Genomic DNA, 12,268 nt, shown 5'->3' on the forward strand with positions numbered 1-12,268 from the left:
ACGGTTTAGGAAAAACAATAAATACAGAGGAGAGAGAGAGAGAGGGAGTAAGAGGGTGGAGCAGTTATGGGAAATCAGCTCGCAGCAGCCACCGTCGTAAATGTCTCCGATGTGACGTCATCACTAGAACTTATCGCTCCACTAAGTTGTATGCACCGCAACTACTTTCGTTCCTTCCGCTGCTCCAAGGAAGCGAGTGCAGCTGTACCCTCCGATACCCTTCGCTCACTTTACTCATTTTCTCGTGGTGACAATCGGGACCAATCCGCCCTGCACCATCGTCCGTCCAACCGCGGTGGGAGCACGGAAGTTGTTTTGAAGGTTTTCGTTCGCACACTTTATAATGAAGAGGAGCAGAAAGTTGTAGAATTTTGCTATAATCATTTGTTGAGTATTGAAAGACGAATGGCGGGAGCGAAGCCAGCTAACATGCAAAATACGGGGTCGTGTGAAACCGCAGCCAGTAACGGTTCTTCCCATGATAGCAGCAACTGCGGGGTTGCGACAACCCCGCCCCCGTGCAATGTGCTTTTCTATTCGTGTATGGAAATACAAAATGATAGGTTTTGCATGCTTCAGCGGCCCTACGTTGCTTTTTCACTCGCTGAGCGCCTTGCCACACGACCATATTGGAGCACCGCAAACCGTCTCTTCGCCACCTACCAGTTGTTGCAGGGTACAGTTCAGCTGCACGAAGTATGGGGAACCGTTCATGGAGACCTCAAGGTTGACAACATTCTGGTCAACACCTCTGGCTGGCTTTACATTACAGATATTTGTCCCTTTAACCCCGCACTGCTCCCAGCGAACAATCCAGCACTCTTCAACTATTTCTACGATACAAACGAGTCCCATATTTGCTCATTGGCACCAGAGAAATTCGTGGATCATCCAACCAACGTTAACACATCGAACCTCAACGCGACTGTTCACACACCTGGTATGGATATTTTCTCGTTGGCGTGTGTCGTGGTGTATATATTCACCGAGGAACCCCTCTTTCGCCTGTCAGAGGTACTCGAACTGCGCTCTCTGCAAACACAACGAGAACGTGAAGAAATGATAAACAGTATTCTGCAGGAGCGGGGTCTTGCACCTAACCTTTGCCGCATGCTTTCGGATATGTTGTGCACCAATCCAAATTCTCGCCCAACGTCACGGCAGCTTCTTGAGAGGTACACCCCAACTGTGTTTCCTCCTTATTTTGAATACCTCTACCGTGACATACTACCGGCTCTGCTGCCGCGACCACCAGAACATCAGGTACAACTGCTGTGGTCTCGGCTGGATGACATTTTTGCTGAAGTGGAGTGCCGTGGCAGTTTCAATAGCGGTGGTGGTAGTGGCCACAACGGTGAAGCTGATGACGGTGAATTTCCTCCACTGGTGCCGTCAAGTGACGCCAAAAAGGTTACTGTGCTAGTGCTTATTCCAATAATTCTTAATGCAGGTCTACACCTCATGGCGTCAGAAACATGTTGTCGTGTTGTCTCCATCGTTCAGCGGATACTGCCGCATTGTACGTTGGAAGTTCAAGCGGACGTAATTCTTCCATACATGCTGCGTTTTTTGAGGACAGAAACGTTGCCTGTTGTGGCCCGCGTTCTCGCACTTCGTACGCTGTCTACGATCTGTCATAACATTCCCTTCTCCACAGGCGAGGCAACTGTCTTCGATGACCTTATCCTTCCGTGCGTGGAGGACCTCGTGGCGAAAGCAGACACTCAGAACGTTACACTTTTATTGGAAGTGGCTGCTCAACTGCCATCGTTATTTTTGATGGCACGGTCTTTTATGGAGCAGCAGCAGGCTCTTGTTACATCAAATGAACGACAAAGCACGTATGGGGAGCAACTGAACAGGTTGCTTGAGCGCGGCTGGGATGCTCTGCGGACACTTTACAAGCACAATCATTCGGCTGTTGTCATTGCCGCACTTCAGCGTAGTGTGGACGTGGTAAAGTTTCTGGGTGAAGAGAGGACACAGCATGATTTTATTCCGTTCCTCACTACAGCTATTGCCTCCACCATTGATGTCCAAAGGGAATTATATCCACAGGCTATATTGTGTCATACAAACCTACAACGACCTCCACTAAAGACGCTGCGTTTTTTTGTGGAGGAAGCGTTGAGACGGACTGATGCGATTATTCTTCGGCGTGCTATCGAAAGTGTATCTGTCGTGGCTTCGAGCAAATTAGTTGATGTGAGTGATGTCATGTCACTTGCGGAATGCGTGCTTCCTCATATATTGGACAAAGATAAGTGGGTGAGCCTTGCTGCGCGTCAGCTAGTGGAGGTGGTCGCTCAAACTTACCGCATGAGTGACGTGTGCACGAGACTGCCAAGCACCCTGATACCGTTATTACGATATAAGGTACCCTTTTCAACTCTTACATCTCTTCCAGAGGAACTGGTGAATGAAATATCACAACGACCATCTTTTTCCTTGAGGCATCGGGACGAGCGACCGACGGTTCGGGTTGTCGGCGGCGATTCGAAACTGTCTCGGCGTTTCATGAACGGTTCACGCAGTAGCGACAATAGCATCACTGAAAGGAATGTGATCAACGGTGGTGCGGGTGGTTTTGTCCAGTGTCAGTCAAATTATATCCTACAACATGGGACAACGAAACGTTTCCCGCCAAACTTTCCCTTACGTGCGGCGTTTTTTGATGTAACGTTTGACCCTAGTGTGAGGGCCGGCACCCCTTCGGCACTGGACGCAGCCGCAGTTCACGACAGCAGTGACGCCACGGCAGCCTACGCGTGGGGGTTGACTTTCAAACCAACTCATCGTGAGAAAAAGCGGCTTTTACTTCGTCAGCAAACGTACACGAATCGTGTTGACAGTAACGGTGATATCGTTGGCGGCGCACTCTTTACTTCCACTACTGAGAGCACAACTGGAAGAAGACCGTGGTTACTAGGTCCTCCGACTGGATCCCTGAGTGTCCAACCGTCCCCTGCTTTGTACCCCGGTGTGACTTGGGCTGATAAGGAACTAAAACCTATCGCTGCTCCGTACTTCACGCGACGGGCCCATAGTGGCGCCATCTATAGTTCCGCCACAGTAGGGAGTGGAACACTGGTGACCGCGGGTGGAAAAGGTGAGGCGTTGCTCTGGTCTGTTACTGCTACGGGCGTAAACCTCTCCTCACGCCTTAATGTTGGTGACGCCTCTAGCAAAAATACGTTTCTTTTCGTACACTTTGCTCGAGGCGGTGTTAGCCCGTTGTTGTGCATCGGAGGCACAGACGGCACGTGGCAGCTCTGTGACATAGCGAGCAATAAAGTCGTGCAAGAGCGCAAACTTGACGGCAGCCCTTTGACAGCAGCATGCGCACTTAGCGAAGACGTGATGCTCGTATCAAGTGCACTGGGAGGACTGTTTGCTATGGACTATAGAGCGGGTCGAGAGGTGTGGAAGAGTGGCAGCATATTACCGGTGGAGTTCGGTACAATAAGCGGAGTGTACCCACTTTGCAGTGAGTGCCGAGCCTACGGCGCCGCGGTTACGACCATGGGGGGAGGTGTTGCCTTGTTCGACCTCCGCTTTGAGTTGCTTCTGCAAAAACACTGGTTACACGGTGCACCTATACAAGGTAGTCGTTCGATTGATAATCCCTATGCTATTTTGTGTGTCAGCCCCGATGCCGCCTGTAAGCCCGTACATCAATTAAATGAACACCCTGGGCTTTTGCTGGGAACTCGCTCAGGAATGGTCTATCACATGGATCTTATATCCGGTAGGTCGTGTGTGAGCCTCCGCCCTGCCACGCCCAACAATCCAACACGAGCTATGCTCCTTCAGCCGAGACACCGTCTCCTTTTCACTGCTGGAGATGATATGCAGATTCGAAGGTGGTGCCTTTCCAACTCCGCGCTGTCGTCGACTGTTGTCTTCCCCCCATACAACTCGTATGCGTATGCAAGAAGGACTAGCGGGTCTACAATGGAAGTTAGGCCATCATCGAAGTCTTCTAACGGACAGTTAGCTCCAACTGCTGCTGGCGCAACCACTGCGGTTAGCGCACCGCTGGTCCGACCTGTTGTACCCCAACATCATAGTGACGCTATTCTTACACTCTGTGGAGTCAGTGTGAGTGGTGGGGACGAGACCTACTTGGTGTCGGGATCCCGGGACGGGCAGTTGACACTGTGGTTCAACGCTGAGTAACCTCATACTGGAATACGCCAAACAAAAAAAAAGTCAGATACGAGCCTAATGAGATACAATGGAGTTTCCTCTGCCTGGTTTCGCGACGAGAGAGTTGCGTCTCGTTACACAGCCATTCGGTGGGCGGACAGATAGTTGGTAAGGGGGGGAAAGGTGGAGGGCAAATGATTTTTGCTGGGCGATACACAAACCTGTGCACACATGTAAGCTTGCGTTTTGAAGGGACCAAATTTGTCTTTGAAAGCAAGCTTCTCAATTTTTTTCTCTTTACGTTGCTGTTTTTCTTTGTAATCCATTAGACCCCGCCTGCTGCTCGCATTATGGTGAAGTTGAAGGATGTTTCCCGGAAGGGGGACACGCAGTCCCCAACAACCACTGTCATTGGTAAAAGTTTGGGTGGGCGGCATGAGGATGCACTCGTGCGCGCAGTGGAAAAATACGTCCCCGATGAAATAGCACGGCACCTCAGCAGCTTAACGGTGTACGCTCAGTTACGAGCCGGGCTCTGTCCTGGAGAATGCAACGGTGGTCACAATAACAATGCTAATGTTGGTGCTATATCCTGTAGCGGCAACTGCAAAAACGGTAATGCTGCTGTCTCGTGTGACATGCGTAGAAGAAACTGTGGAATAATGAGTGGTTGTAAAAGGGATGTTCATTTGGAGAGTTGTGTTTCCCGTGTACTTTCATGTCGAGTGTGTCATGTGTTGCGAGGCTACTGTGCGTTTTGGGTAGAATCAATGCTCACCATACGCACTGTTACTTCTGCATCGACAAATTTTTCGAGACACAAACGCTTGCGTAGGAGTGATGACGTCGCCGTAGTTGCCGATTGTGTGGTGTCGAGCGGGCTTGATGGTGCGGGTGGAAACCGTCGGTACAACGTCAAACTTCTCACACTTCATATTGTCGATAACGAAGCTTACAAGAATCCCGGAAATTATGTCTTTGTACTTCAGTCGGTTTGCCAGCCCGGTCGTGTGCTGCAACTGGAGTGCTACCCCAACCATATGATTCGATTTGGGCTGCTGATGCACTTCCTTTGGCAGTGTCCCTGTGAAGCTTTCGCTGCGTCACAAGCGAAAGGTGGCACCGGTAAGGAAAAGGATTTAAGGCGACTTCAAGTCAACTCAGCGTTTTCCTCAACTGATGTTGACATCCTCCCAGTCACTGATTTCAATGAGTGCAACAGTTGTGGCATGTCGTTACATCTTTCCACATCACCAGCTGCAAAGGAAGTAGTTGTGGAGACTCAATCCGGAGCTGTGGGCCCCTCTGTGTTAGTGCTTGGGCTTGGTGCCAACGTAATTGGTAACTGGCTGGATGAGGCCCTCCCACCCAATGTTCGCATTGATGTCGTGGAAGTGGAGCCTACCGTCCTGCAGATTTGTCGGGATCACAAGCAGGTGCCGCCGTGCGACGAATTGGTGAACGAGGCGAACGAAGGCACAGGAGTGTGGTGCGTAACGCGTGGGCACAAGCGTTATCCAAATTATCGTTTCATTGTTGGAGATGCAAGGGAGGTCCTGAAGGAGAGTAACGACGATGGTCGATCCGAAGGGCGCAACAAGAAGTGCATTAGCCTTTCCTATGATGTTGTGTTTCTCGATTGCTACGATCCCGCAAAGGAATGTATGATGCATGACGCCAATCTTGTCGATTTGTGCAGGGTGCGGCTGAGGCCAGGTGGTGCGCTCATCGTCAACGCTCATATTATCCCGGAAAAGGAAATGTTGCAGGAGCAATTTCTTGATCGCGGCTTCAGCTCTGTGCAGGTGCTGCGTGTGTCGTCCTGTAACCAGAGTATTGTGGTGTGTCTGGCCTCTCATAGCGGCTCTGCAGGCAAAACGGCTGAAGAGGTGGATGGTGAAAGACTGTCGGGTCGCTTTACCGTACTGTCCGCTGGTCGAGCAACAAGGTACATTCATAACATTATTGAAGCGGGCAATAGGGTGTATCTTCACAAACCGAACACTTGTTATTTTGGAGCAGGTTGGCTAAAATCATCAAAAGTGTTGGAGAATGATACGTGTTTTGTTAAATTATGGACTCATGTCGATTAAACTGTTTCCGCTAATACAGTTGCCGGGAAGGCAGGGGAGCGGGCACCGATCGTCTCGCTAATCCTCCCGGTTGCAAATTTAAAGTTGGGCTCCTATGTGGCAGCCCACTCGTCCACTTGCGCTCTCTCAGCTGAGGCATCCCCTCGTCCGTCTTAAACCCCGTAGCAAACTCCCCTTATTATTATTAAGTTGTTTTGAGTTGATTCTCTCTGTCCCATTTATATTCCTACTAATTTGCTTCTTATCGGATCAATCTATCTCGTTACGGATGTGGAGTGCCTCAGTTATTGGCGGGGGGCAGTGATCAAGCAAGAAGGAAACAATTGGCGATGGATGTTTATCGACAAGCAAGTGAAATTGTGCGGGCTGTGCGTGAAGGAACCGGCACTGCCAAAGCGCTGTGTTTGCGTAAGGAAATGCAGAAGAAGCGCCAAACGTACGCTGTTGTGTGCGAGACTCTGCGGCATTATGACCTTCTCCAGGATGTCCTCGAGCAAGCAGAATTCTTTCAATATTACCCACGGGCCAATAGAGATTTTGCGATTTGCATGGCTTATGACGCTGTGCTTGGAAAGGGAGTCAACACCAACCGTGATACGACCGCGCAGGCTATTCAAAAGTCGGTGTCCTATCTTCAGGAGGCATACGAACGTGTGAAGAAGCACCATGTTATTCCCCCACGCGCCGGGGAGCTATTGACAGACGAGGAAGCTGGCCCCTGTGCACGCACCGGCGATCATAATAATGATGGGGGAAGGGTCAAACACAACGGTGTTGATGGCGGCTCGCTTGGGAAACATTTTGTTTCTGATGGTGAAGGTGCCGGTGACAACACCCAGGGACTGGGTTGTCTGATTCCGCGTTATGCGCGAGTGAACACGCTGAAGATTGATGTGGACAGCCTGGTGGAACGTCTTCGCCGTGCCTCCGCGAAACGCGAGCGTAACAATACGGAAAACTGTACAGGAAACGATCATAGTAGGCGCGATCATCGACATCGTGCAGCTGGAATTCGTGTACTGCCACCCTTTACCTTGGATCCTGTTGTACCGTCACTGCTAGTTTTCCCACCAGGTACCGATCTACACGCCCATCCGGCCGTTCGAAGTGGACAACTTGTGCTACAGGACCGTGCATCGTGTCTTCCTGTTTGTGTGCTCCTTAATGCCGTGGAGGTTATCACGTCCTTCTCTGCTTCTGGAGAAGGTGAAGGTGATAGCAAACCGGCTGAACCATTGGAATATGTTGTTGACGCCTGTGCGGCTCCTGGGAATAAGACAACTCAGCTGGCAGCCCTGGGTGCGCCTCATGTGAAGATAATGGCGATTGAACGTGACGACAAGCGAGCTGAGTTGTTGAGGCATCGCGTGCAGAGCTTGGGGGCCGCTGATTACACAAACGTGGTTAATATGGACTTTCTGAAGATGGCACAAGACGATCGTGAGGTGACGGAAGGAATTTTGCTGGACCCAAGTTGCAGTGCCAGTGGCGTGCTGACAAGAGTGGATGTGGCCCTTTTGCGGAAGCAATGCGTTGCTGTGGATGGCAGCGGTATCTACACTAACGATGTTGTTCGTCAAGAAACTGCTGAGGAAGGGGTGAGCGAGACCGCTGTTGGTGGGGAAGTGGGCACCATAACTGCAGAGGCTCAAGGAGTCGGGTTTGCAAGCAACATGGAGCGCGTGATGGGCCTTGCCCGGCTTCAGCGCAAATTACTTGCCCACTCACTTCTTTCCTTTGACAATTGTCGCACGGTTGTGTACTCCACATGCTCAGTGCATGAGGCAGAAAACGAGGAGGTAGTGCGGCAGGTTCTACAGGACGAGCGGGTACAGGCTCGTGGGTGGGCACTTAGCAACATCATGCCGACGACGTGGCGGACGCGTGGGTGGAGGAACGACAGTGATACGTTTCCACTTGAGTACACCATTCGGTGTGACCCCGAAGTGGACGCAACCAATGGTTTTTTTGTCGCTCGTTTCGACCGTGTTGTGGCGACGCCGCAGAAGAGGTCGAAGAAGAAGCGGTGAGGTCCATAAAAACGTTAACTAGCGATTAAACACACCGCTGAAAGGGCAAATGAACAGGTGTTTTATTTTATTTTTATTTTTTCCCCTCCCCTCACTCTACAGGCAGTACGTGCGTCCCCCTTGCCTGCATACTGCCGTGCTATCACCACTTCAAGTTAGGGTACCATGGACATACAAACGTTCTTTTTCATCTATGTGTCCTGTTCTCTTCATCGTTCTTTTGCAAATCTGCATCACGATTCAACCCGTGCACTTGCTTTTGGGGGGCGAACCGACGCATTTATTTTTTTTCAACGTTTTACCGCTATCGGAAGAAATTGATTGACACGAGAAGACGAGAGAAGACAGGTACGCAGGAGGGAAAGTTTCTCTGCCACAAGCGTAACAACAACAAGGGGTATCGCTTTGCACGGAGATTAAGGCACCGAAGTTAAGAAAGAAGAGGGAAGGCACGTATTTATATTTACTGTGTTGCGGAGAAGGGATACCCTCAAAAAGTAATATAAATTGAAGAGATAATTTTTTGAAAAAAAAAAAAAGGACCCAATGGCCGTCGGACTCTCATCGTCCAAAGGTGTTTTGGCACTACTACGAGAATCAGACTCGGATGTGCTGCAGTTTGCGTTGAAGCGCCTGCGACCCTTGGTGGACACGTATTGGTGTGAGATAAGTGATGACCTTCCTTTAATTGAGAGTCTGAGTGAATCGAGTGATTTGGCAGAAGAAACGCGGGCCCTCGCTGCTCTTATTGCTTCGCATGTTTACTTTCACCTTGGTGCGTATAATGACTCTGTGCATTGCGCCCTCGCTGCCGGGCCCGCGTTCAGCTATGTCGAGCGCTCACTCTTCACTGACACCATTCTCAGTTGCTGCATTGACAAATTTGTGGAGTACCAACAGAAGCCAGAAGGCGCGCGTGAAGAACTCGACCCTCGCCTTGAGTCGCTTTTCACAGCCCTCACCAGCAAATGGATTGGCCAAGAAGGCATGCCAGTGAAGGAACTTGTTGGATTTACCATTCGTGCACGACGCCTGGACTTTCTTGAAAAGGTTCTGCGTCAGCACATCAAATCTACCAAGTCTGCGGCGATCTTGAATTTCACATTCGAGGTGGCGAGTGTTCTTCTACGTGATATCGCTTTCCGACGGGAAATTTTAAAACTTCTTTCCGTTTTGTACGCACAAGGTGGTTTAACCACCGTCGACTACTTTTCTCAGGCACAGTGTCTTCTCTTCCTGGGAGACTCGACCGGAACTGCTGACCTTATTGAGGACCTAATCCGGTCGGGTGATAAGGCAACTGCATACCAACTCGCCTTCGATTTGCACGAGTACGGCAATCAAGAGTTTCTTTCCGCTGTTGCGGGTCTCATAGAAAAGAGGGCAACTCTTTCTATACCCGCGCCGTCACAAGTGCAGCGGGTGGAAACGGCTACCGAAGACAAGTCCGGCAGTGGGGCCGATCATTCGACTTCGTCACAGGCAGCTGCAGGCCAGACAACGCAGGAGGGCGACAAAAAGGACATATCTGAAGTGCATCAGAAGCTTCTTTCCGCTCTTACTGGTGAGTTAACAGCGTCACTTTACCTCCAGTTCTTGTCCGGTCAATGCAAAGCGGATAGCAATGTTCTCAACCGTATCAAGCAGACTACCGACCAGCGCAAGGCCGTGCCCCATAATGCTCTCACAATAGCCCATGCACTGATGTACTGCGGAACTACGATTCACACATTTTTGCGCAACGATATGGAATGGTTTGGTGGTGCCACTTACTGGGGTAAGTTCATCGCTACAGCCTCTATCGGGGCACTCCACTACGGACATGTTAATGAGGCACTCAAAATAATGGATTCATATCTCCCTAAGGACAACATCGGGGTGCTCCCACACTCGGAGGCGGGTTCGCTTTATGCTCTTGGACTCATTCATGCCCCCGTTGGCGTGGGCCGCAATCAGGAAATAATTCTTTACTTGAAGGAAATGCTTCGCAAGTTCAGCGCAAGTGAGCACATTATTCACGGCGCATCGCTGGGCATCGGCCTTGCAGCCATGGGGTTGAAGGACGAGAAGTTGCACGATTCCCTCTTCACCTGTGTGGGCGGATGTGATGCCGTGGCCAGTGAAGGAGCGGCGCTTGGTATCGGTTTGCTCATGATGGGAAGCGGCAACTTGGGCGCCATTGGAAACCTCAGGGCCCTCGCTTCTGAGGATAACCAAAAAGAAAAAACTATCCGTGGCATATCCATGGCTATGGCGCTGATGATGTTGGGTCGTGAGGATGAGTGCTGGTCTACGGCGAACGAGCTCCTCGAAGACTCCGATCCATGGGTACGGTTGGGTGGTTGTTTCATGCTCGGCTTAGGTTACGCAGGGGCTGAAAACACAAAAGTGTTGGAACGCCTTCTTAGTGTAACGGTGAAGGACACCTCCGATGACGTCCGCCGAAACGCTGCTACGATGATCGGATTTCTCACAATAAAGGATCCCGCATTGTGCGTGGAGCTGACCCGCGTGCTTGTGGACAGCTATAACCCACACATAAGATATGGTGTAGGAATGGCGCTTGCCGTCGCCGCTGCGGGAACTGGAATGCCAGAAGTTATTGATATACTGTGGGGACTGAAAGATGACATTGTAGATTTTGTTCGTCAGGGAGCGTACATTGCCCTTGCTCTGGTTATGGTCCAAGTAACGGAAGTGGAGAATCCAAAGGTGAAGGAGCTACGCGATATTTTTACTAAAATAATCGCGGGCCGCAAGGAAGATATGTGCTCCAAGTTCGGTTGCATTATAGCCACAGGTCTCTTAGACGCAGGGGGGCGCAACTGCACCTTTGCTCTTCATCGGCAGCGGCATCGTCTCGATAAGGCTGTTGTGGGCATGTTTGTATTCCTGCAGCACTGGTACTGGTTCCCGTATCTCCTGATGATCACACTAGCCATGCGTCCAACCTGTTTCATTGGCCTTAACAGCGACCTTGAGGTGCCAGAGTATGTCTTCAAATCCAATGCACCCGCAAGTCGCTTCGCCCTCCCTAAGAGTGTTTTGGCTGAGAAGAAAGAAGCAAAGGCCGCTGCTGTCAAGGCGGTGATCCTGTCTACAACAAAGAAAGAAGAGGAGTTTGTACGCTTAAAGCGCTCGGCGGTGGCTGGAAAGAATCAAGGAACGGGAGGGACTGGTGGTGCCGCTAATGCCGCAGCATCGCAATCCGGCGCCACCAAGGAGCAGGAAACGGAAAAGAAGAGGGAGCCGGAAGCTAATTTCGTGATACTATCGAACCCGGCCCGTATAACCGCACGCCAGTTTGCTGTCATTACTCACGACGTTGACAAGCGGTTCGTACCACTGAAGGAAAATCCTTCGTCTATATGCCTTCTGCGGGACACAAACCCTGCGGAAGGAAAACCCAAGGTCATAACGGACTTGGGATGGAACAGCAGTGATGACGCGCCACCGCCAGAACCGTTTACATGGCCCTAGCTTCAGTGGCATACCTTGTTAGGCTGAGGGATGGTAAGATTAAGGGGAAAGGGTGAAGAAGTATATATGTATGATTAGGCGCAGGGACGGTAAGGGTGTTATCGGCTCTCTCAGTCTTCCGTAGTTCTCTCCACTTTAATTATTGTTTTCAATGAAGTCAAAGACTCTTCTGTGCTTGTTTGTCTTTGTATTGGTGAGGGCGTGTACGATTTGCGAGCAAACGAGTAGTTGACAAAGACCCTACCAGATTTGTGCGCTGCCCTCTGTCACGGAAGTTTTTTGAGCTACAGGTAGTGCGACAGAAGAGAGGAAAAAGAATAGAAGAAGGATGACATGAGAAACAAAGTGAACGAGGAAGGAACACGTTTGTTTGCTTCAAGAAGTTTCGCGAAATCAGCAGAAGTTTAGAGAACCTCCCATATTTTTTTGTTATTCGCCATCCGAGCCCGGTGACAGAGGGGCTACGTGAGGGGCAAAAGCGACGCCGTCTTGCCAAATCTGGTACTCTCTTTGTCA

The 12,268-nt window shown here is 50.5% G+C and overlaps 4 protein-coding genes across 4 annotated transcripts, besides 1 other annotated feature; all 4 read left to right on the forward strand.

The window, feature by feature from the left end:
• Positions 1–66: 66 nt before the first annotated feature.
• On the forward strand, positions 67–4,179 carry Tb11.01.0930 (protein kinase, putative; the record flags this gene model as incomplete). The annotated part of the gene is made up of 1 exon (XM_823891.1): positions 67–4,179. The coding sequence occupies one exon, from the start codon at positions 67–69 to the stop codon at positions 4,177–4,179; it is 4,113 nt and encodes a 1,370-aa protein (XP_828984.1).
• A 320-nt stretch (positions 4,180–4,499) lies between these two features.
• Positions 4,500–6,242, forward strand: Tb11.01.0940 (hypothetical protein, conserved; the record flags this gene model as incomplete). Its single annotated transcript, XM_823892.1, has 1 exon — positions 4,500–6,242. One exon carries the CDS (start codon positions 4,500–4,502, stop codon positions 6,240–6,242), a length of 1,743 nt encoding a protein of 580 aa, XP_828985.1.
• A 329-nt stretch (positions 6,243–6,571) lies between these two features.
• Tb11.01.0950 (hypothetical protein, conserved) lies at positions 6,572–8,272 on the forward strand (the record flags this gene model as incomplete). Its single annotated transcript, XM_823893.1, has 1 exon — positions 6,572–8,272. The coding sequence occupies one exon, from the start codon at positions 6,572–6,574 to the stop codon at positions 8,270–8,272; it is 1,701 nt and encodes a 566-aa protein (XP_828986.1).
• Positions 8,273–8,332: 60 nt separating this feature from the next.
• Positions 8,333–8,354: a sequence feature (AT_rich).
• Positions 8,355–8,818: 464 nt separating this feature from the next.
• On the forward strand, positions 8,819–11,752 carry Tb11.01.0960 (proteasome regulatory non-ATPase subunit 2; the record flags this gene model as incomplete). Its single annotated transcript, XM_823894.1, has 1 exon — positions 8,819–11,752. The coding sequence occupies one exon, from the start codon at positions 8,819–8,821 to the stop codon at positions 11,750–11,752; it is 2,934 nt and encodes a 977-aa protein (XP_828987.1).
• Between the last annotated feature and the right edge of the window lie 516 nt (positions 11,753–12,268).

The sequence above is a fragment of the Trypanosoma brucei genome, assembly GCF_000002445.2.
Source record: "Trypanosoma brucei brucei TREU927 chromosome 11 chr11_scaffold01 genomic scaffold, whole genome shotgun sequence".
NCBI lineage: Eukaryota > Euglenozoa > Kinetoplastea > Trypanosomatida > Trypanosomatidae > Trypanosoma > Trypanosoma brucei.